General features: G+C 37.5%; 1 protein-coding gene across 1 annotated transcript in view; it reads left to right on the forward strand.

Annotated features, from left to right (window-relative positions):
* Positions 1-7,740, forward strand: part of ARHGAP12 (Rho GTPase activating protein 12) — a 73,681-nt gene extending 65,941 nt beyond the window's left edge. Inside the window, exons 13-17 of the mRNA XM_059819137.1 lie at positions 2,514-2,612; positions 4,711-4,788; positions 5,636-5,770; positions 6,054-6,156; positions 6,585-7,740. Of these exons, the coding sequence (XP_059675120.1) occupies positions 2,514-2,612; positions 4,711-4,788; positions 5,636-5,770; positions 6,054-6,156; positions 6,585-6,759 (590 nt within the window). The 3' untranslated portion in view covers positions 6,760-7,740. The remainder of the gene's footprint in view (positions 1-2,513; positions 2,613-4,710; positions 4,789-5,635; positions 5,771-6,053; positions 6,157-6,584) is intronic.
* The last annotated feature ends 224 nt before the right edge of the window (positions 7,741-7,964 follow it).

Here is a 7,964-nt window from a genome sequence, read left to right on the forward strand (position 1 = left end):
AGCTGGAAACTTCAGATAGCTGATGATAATTTGTGCATACAAGGGAAAGAAAAGTCCTTTGGGTACAGAGCTTGAATGCATGTGCTCATCTGTTTCACAAGGGTGTTTTAGTCTGAGTAGAACCAGACAATCATGTGCTATCTCATAAGATATGAAATATTTAGGCAAAGCAGAATGAGGCTAAAGGATCTTAAACATCTTTTTTCCCTAACCTTTTTTGAATGTATACCTTTTTTAAATTATTTCACAAACAATGAGTCTTACAGACATTCTTGAATCAAACTTATGAAAGAATTGATTTCCATTTGTCACACTTGTAGAAGCTTTGAGAGAACAGTATTTGCACAGGTTTAAGTTAATGTGTTTGTGTAAATTATTGACTTGGTACTGACTGTAAAACTTTATTTATTTATTTGTATGCTTTAGCACGACTTGTAGGTGGTGCTTTACTAGGGTCAAATAGTGTTTGGGTAGGCAAATATCAGACCAAATCCTACTGTGATTTGCCTAACTACATACTTTAACAGGTGTGCTTCTGTTGCATGTGGTGTTTGATATATTTGTGTATCTGCAAATATAATTTAACTGTAAATGATGAATTTTTTGTTTGGGATAAGGAGGCATTATTCCCAAACTTTGATGTTTTGCTCTCTGCTTCAAAGCTTAGTATTCATGTCATGGCTCAGTAACGTAACTTCTAACATTAGCAGCAGTGAATGCTAAGCCAAGTTTAATTTGTACACATGCGTGCTGATGATTGGATTTTTAATAAAGATGTTAAGGAATGGAGAGTTTGTTTTTATTTAAAAGCATGGTGTAAAGTTTAAAAGTTGCATCTGTGCTGTACAGTTTTACATTTATTGTATGAATGAAAAATACAGAAGTCTTTATTTAAAAGCCCAGTGTACTTTTGTGGCTGCTACAGAACAAGCTTAGTAAATGGAAACCTTGGCAAACCCAGTGTAAAAAATGATGAAAAGTTCTAGAAAAAAACCCCACTTGAAACAGCATGCACTAAGCAAAGAAGTACCTGTGCTAAAGTTTTGTTACACGGAAAAACAAAAGTTACTTTAAGATGAGAGGAAAAAATACTATTCCTGTATATGTGGAAACTATTAAAGTCAGAGGCAATTGTAGGAAATCAGTTTGTTACATGCTGGTATTTTCTTGTGCCACCTAATCTGCATTGCTTTACCTACTACAGCTGCATGCTGGCCTGGCTTTCTGCTGCGTGGGCTTTTTCAATCTCTTGTTACTGATTCTGCTTATACAGCTGGCTGCATGAGTAGCAGCAGCAGGACTGAGATGTTTTGGGGCACTGGCCTTGTACGCATACAGCTAATAATGCCATTATATGTCAGTTTTCATACTGTAGAATTGGTTTGGTGTGCTGTTTGGATTTCCCAAAGCAGTAGTCAGATGCAAGTGTTGTTAATGAATCTGCTTAAATTACTAAACATGAAAAATGGGCTAGATGCTATCATCTTGCTATGCAAGAACAGTTCCTCTCTTGCATAAGCTCTGCAGTAAGATCTACTAGATACTGCGAAGACAGACACATACCTTATTTAACAGATTTTTTTTTAAAAAAAAAACACCACAAACTTTCTTTTGTTTAAGAGTGTGAACTCTGCTTCTCTATCTCAAGTCCCTATTTCAATTTCATGCGTCTGAACAGGGGAGGTCATTATTATTTGGGCGTCTTTGAAAACCATAGAAATGGGTCTGAGAGATTTTGTTGATAACATAACCTGAACAAGAGGAGTTAACGTTGCTGAAATACACTAAGACATTACAAGAATCTGTTCTCTCCCCAAGCTGATTTTAATTTTTGCTCCAGTTTATGATAGAAAACACTCCCTCTGGATTGTGTAGCTTTGAAAACAAAAAGTCAAAATAACCTTTGCCCATAAATATCTGTATTTGTATTCCAACCTTGCAGCCAGGTTGCCTATGCATAGTCCTACTTGATAAACCATTATATCACAGAGCTCTGAATGGATGTATTTACCATGTCAGAGCTTAAAAATGTTAGAAGTTAAAGACTCTACATTAAAGTAAATGAATATGTAATGCTGGGTTAAACAGTAGGTGCAATGAAAGGTGAAATTTTACAGGGTTTTTCCCCAAGCAATGCCAGAAGCTTTCACTTTGGTTAGTTTATTATCTCTGTTCAGATTTTTAACAAAGATTGCAGTAAATGTATTGTGAACTCAGAACAGGAATGGAGTGTAACAGGATATTTGAATCCATTAAATTTCTCATTACAGTAATGACTATATGACTCTTACAAGTATCTCCTGATGGATTAAAATAATTTTGTAGCAAAAATTCCTTACTCAGAGACTCACATTTGGGTAATTGCTGACACTCTTTCTTACTGGGAGCTTTTTCTTGCTGAGCGCTCTTTTCAAAATGTTCCTTTCCCCTTTGTAGAGGTTTGTTTTAACCTGAACTAGTTCTGTCACTTGAGTCCTGTTCCACTGTAAATCAGTCTCTTTACTTGGTTCCAGATCAAGTGTTTGGTTCCAATCTCACCAGCTTGTGTCAAAGAGAAAACAGCACGGTGCCAAAGTTCGTGAAGCTGTGCATTGAGCATGTTGAGGAACATGGTATGGTGAAAATTTTTTGTTTCCAAATCTCTCTTGCTCACCACGCTATGTGATTTTAAACGTTTTAATCCTTAAAATGATGCAGATTTCTTCAAGGGAAAATGATCTGAAACCTTCATCTGTAGATAGCAATGAGTTTTCAAGAGTGGGGAGGTAGGTGGGTTCCAAAATGGGGAGAGGGGAGGAGATATTACATCTGAGAAATTGATCTGCTTCAGTATTTTTCAAGCTGAGGAGAAGGCAGGACAGCCTTCTGGCAGCAAGGCTCTAAGGAAAGAGGGATTACAAGTGATAGAAGAGCTCAGCCCATCAACACTTTCTTCAGGTGAAAAGAGGGAGACTGTCAAAATGCGGCGGTTCATTTTTGGAAGGTTTAAGCATGCTAACAAAATAATTTATATTAAAACTTCCTTGAAACAAACTTCTAGGAAAAAGTTGTGTTGCTGCTCTGTATGTGCTTTGACTGCCAGAAGATAAGTCATACCAGTTTGATGCCCTTCAGCCAGTTACACCGATTGCTATGTGGAGTTTTATGCAGTTCTGGAGATTGAGTCAATGTGTGGACACTGATAATTTTTGTTTGCTTTCATTGAAAATAAGTCTGTCCTGCCTAATAACTGAGAAAATTATATGTTTGAAAGCTACATGTGACATTCTGGATTGTCTGATGTAAAGGACATCTTCACATTTTTGTTGAAAATATGTTGGTTGTGACTCCTGACTTGGCTGTAGTCTGTGATGGTTTTCTTGCTGTTGTCATTGCCCTATCTCTTGGAAAAGATGACTGAGAGAGGGTTATGGAATCTCCATAATCATCATTCAAATATATACCACTCTGTTAATCTGAGAACATTCTCTTGAGAATCAGGGTAAGTGTTACAGGGGAATACTACCTGTGAGTTTTAAGGCATCTTCCATGGGAACTTCATTTAGGATTTTGTTGCAGCCTGTAGTCCTTTCTCAATGCTGCTATCTTAGGGCCTGGGAGGGGAAAAATAACTGCTTCCATTGCCTTACTGTAGTTCAACAAACTGCCACCTCGCTTGTAACAGCAGGCTTTATTGCATTTGTGGTCTGCAGTTTGTGAGAAAGGGGTTATTTTGCTTTGTTCTTTTTTTTATTTCTTTTTTATTTTAAAGACAGGACTGCAGTGAAGATAGTGGTGAAGTTTTCCTTTTTTAAATCCCTGAGGGGAAGCTGACAGAAATGAACAGCTTTTTCCCTGCTTCTCCAACTCTTCTTCCTACTGCCAATACACTTCCAATCAGTTCTTTCTGTAAAGGAATGACTAGTGGATTATGGGGAAAAGGGATATGTCAGATGGTGCTGGTAACTGTGCTGTGTTGCATCAGACCACTCCTTGAGGAGCTACAGGGACTGCAGGTATTCTGGCAACACTCACCCTCTCAGTGGCACTGACTCACATACTGCATTCAAGTGGCGTTTCAGTTAAATTCTTTACCTCCTAATCACTTCTGAGTAACTGCAGTAGCAACCACAGAGACACAGTTTTCTTCTGGTTGAGTGTGCAATACTGTAAAGGCAAGGGCTACCCATTTTAGTTTTGTAGGCTGTTGGGTAGTGATGAGTGTGCATGCACATCATTCCTTCTCCGTGCAAACCTGGTCACTTGACAACTTTGAGATGATCTCTATGCATGACTTGATTTGTTTTTTCTTAACCATACATTAAAAACATTGAATATCCACAAAACATTTGGTTCTTGCATGTTGGATTCCCATATGCCCCCTGGCCACCCACCAAGAGTATCTTAAACAAGACGCCTAGTCTCATTGGGGAAACTTGGAGCTGTTGCCTCATTACTACTGTTCTACTGTGTAGGAAATTTTAGAGATTACTTTGAGCTTGACGCTACCAAACCTGTGTCAGCAAACTAAACCTCCTCTGATACACCCTGCTCATCCAAAAAACTAGTTTAACTTCCTTTTTTTGTTGTTGTTGAACCAAGTGTTCTTTGTTACAAGGTGGGTTTCTTTTGGTTTTAATTTTGCTGAGTAGACCTATAAAGAAGCAGCCTAATGATTGCAGAATTTATACATGTGTAAGGAATTAAAATGGATTTATCCCTTTGTTTTAGGATTAGATGTTGACGGCTTATACCGAGTTAGTGGCAATCTTGCAGTGATACAGAAGCTAAGATTTGCAGTCAATCATGGTGAGCTTCCTTCAACTATATTACAATTGCATATATTTTCAGATTGTTGAAGTTCATAGAAAGCTCAGGAAAAAAGTTTTCTTAATTTATAATGTCAGTCTTTCATGAGAAATCATTGCCATCTTCAAGGTAAAATTACTTCAAAATTGCAGAATTTAGTGTGTGATATACATCACTTGAAAAACCTAGCATCCTGGAGGTTTGGTCTTATGTGAAGCATAGAGACATTGCTAGAACATAGTTCTGAAGAAAGGTGGTAATAGAATTTGAGGGGGGAGAATTATTTCAAACAAAATAACTTCGTATCTCATAGAAAAACAGTAAGCATATGAAGCTTCCACTAGCACTAAAATTGTAAGTTAATGCTTTTTAGTGAGATTTGCTACTGCTTTTTAGTATGGGGTGCTTAGCTGCTCTTTGACATACTCTTTTGTATAAAACCCTTTCATGTGGCTGTATCTTAGTGTTCTGTTCAGTGGGAATCAATAGGCAGCTTGCAACTAGGAAGAGGACAGTAGCCCTATCTGCAATCTGACCTCTCGTTTCCTGATTGACAGGGTCTAACCGTAAATTTTGTGTTATGTCAGCAGCTCCTATTCCCCTCTGGAAAATGCCCTTGATGTAGGGGAGCTGCACCTAGTGCAGTAGGCAGAGTTTGGCCATCTCCATCTGTAGTGGTTCAGTTTTTGTATCCCCTTTTACACTGCTGCAGCTCTGTATCCCAGCAGAGAATGGGCTGGAGTAAGTCTTTAAAGCAGTAAGTACGGAAGAGTAGTTAGGTTTGTTTTTTAAAAAAAAGCTCTTATGGTTAAATTATTAACATTAATTATTCATTTTTCTCTCTCAGATGAGAAACTAGACTTGAATGACAGTAAATGGGAAGATATACATGTCATCACAGGAGCTCTAAAGATGTTTTTCAGAGAATTGCCAGAGCCGCTCTTCACCTATAATCACTTCAATGACTTTGTTAATGCAATTAGTAAGTTTGAAAAACATACCTGTGCTTCTTGTGTAAGTTCTGCTCACTATGTACCATTCATTTAATTATTTTGAACAGTAAAAAGAATGTTTTGGTTATGAATGTCTGTAAGGCTTACATGAAATTGCCTGTCAGTAATGCATGGTCCGGTCAGGAGGTGGCAGTATTTTATCTCATATTAGGACTCCGAAACGTTTGCTTTTATTCCCAGTCTGTTAAATTTTATGCTAAAGTTTTGAACAAAAATACTGAACTCTTGTTTCTACACCTCATCCTTTTGCAGAACAAGAACCAAGGCAGCGTGTCCATGCTGTTAAAGATTTAATCAAACAGTTGCCAAAACCAAATCAGGACACTATGCAGGTACTCTTTAGACACCTGAAGAGGTAAGTAGCAGGTAGAAGGAAAGGCTTTGTATTGCTGATCCTCCCTTAAAGCTAAATAATCCAATTAAAACTACTAGGAGACTGTTCCCAGTGCATTTTTCTTGCCTATATTGGACTTGATGAAAACAACGTATCAGTCTGCATTTATACAAGCTTGCAGAGCACCAAGCAGACTTCAGACAGTGTGTATTATAGTTGTGATGTTTAATGCCAAGTCCTCATGTTCAAGGGATTGTGAGAGGATCAGGAATAGCATTTCAAAACAAAACTTTTCCGTAGACAGGGGAGTCGCAGGAGCTGTATGTCCTAATACAAGACTACTCCTTAAATACTGTGAATCGTCATTTGCTTCGGACTGTGTCTTTCTCCTGTCATCCTATTACTGTAACACTGAGAAGTTTCTTTTTGTGTATTTTTTTCTCTTTCAGAGTTGTAGAAAATGGAGAAAAGAACCGAATGACCTATCAAAGTGTAGCAATAGTTTTTGGTCCAACCTTATTAAAACCAGAGAAAGAGACTGGTAATATAGCAGTCCACACAGTATACCAGAATCAGATTGTAGAATTAATTCTGCTGGAATTGAATTCCATCTTTGGACGTTGACATTTTTCTTGGAGTAGAAACTGGAAGTGATGGGTTGGCAGCCATACTCCATCAGAAGGAAAATCTCTCGCTGTACATGATGTATTGTGTTTGTGGACCAAGCAGCAACTTGTTTTTTGCACTTTTGGGGAGGGGAGAAACAGGAGAAATGTTTGACCACTTTAATGCGAATTAAAGACAACACTTTGGATTTCAATGTAAAAAGTGAATGGAAAAGTTTATAGTTTGCCTTTTTTAAAGTAGCATTGGAAAAATGTAATATAGGTTCATACACTGGATTTCTTGGAGAGTAAAGCTATTAATCTCAAACTGGATAATCTGGAATTTAATCTTAAAATTTTTCCACTTGATAGGGAAAAGTTCTACCAACTGGTATGGAAAAACTCAGTGAGGTTACATCTTAAGCTTGTGTATTACAACCTACTCAGATCTGTATGACACTTTTCCAAGGGGTTTCTGCATGCAGTGACTGTCTTAAACTTGTGCTAACAGTTTGGTTTAGTTATTCAAATCTAATTCCTTACTTGATATCTGCTGTCCTTTTTTCCTTCCCCCCGCCCCCTCCCTTTTTGTCTTTTCTTTCTTTCCTTTTTTCCCCAGCAACCTTCCTGGAAGCTTTATAGAACAGCACACTATTTCAAACACTGAACTTGTAAGAATATCCAGCAATGGATATTTGTCTTGTGGCATAATAGAAGTCCTATTTAATAAACATGCTCATTTTTTCAGGGTATTTCCTGAGCTAAGTTTTGTGTTATACTGACTTAAAGCTAAAATCCTAAGTAAATACCAACTGTAACACTGTATCGAGTTTTTGGTATAATGCTGTGGTAGAAGAAGTTTCTTGATGTAAATACAGGCTGTCCTTTTGATTCTTGTATATAATTAAGTTCCTGTATAGTTTAAGAACACTTTAGTCACACACTTCTAATCATGGGTAGATTAGCTACAGTAGCATAATGTTTCCAGTGGATGTCTGGGTTTCAGCAGGGAAACAGGTTATGGGGAGGGAGGGGGGACCTAACTGTGTGCACTTTTAGATGTTAATTACATTTGCGGGCAAATAACTGTAATGCAAATGGTACTGGAGAAATACTGAGTGTGCTTGCTAAACTGTTAATGCACTACAAGAGGAGCCTTTTAGGTTATTTAATATGTACAGGATGCATTAGAAAAATGTATTATGAATTCTAACATCTACAAAT

The sequence above is a fragment of the Gavia stellata genome, chromosome 6, assembly GCF_030936135.1.
Source record: "Gavia stellata isolate bGavSte3 chromosome 6, bGavSte3.hap2, whole genome shotgun sequence".
Classification (NCBI taxonomy): domain Eukaryota; kingdom Metazoa; phylum Chordata; class Aves; order Gaviiformes; family Gaviidae; genus Gavia; species Gavia stellata.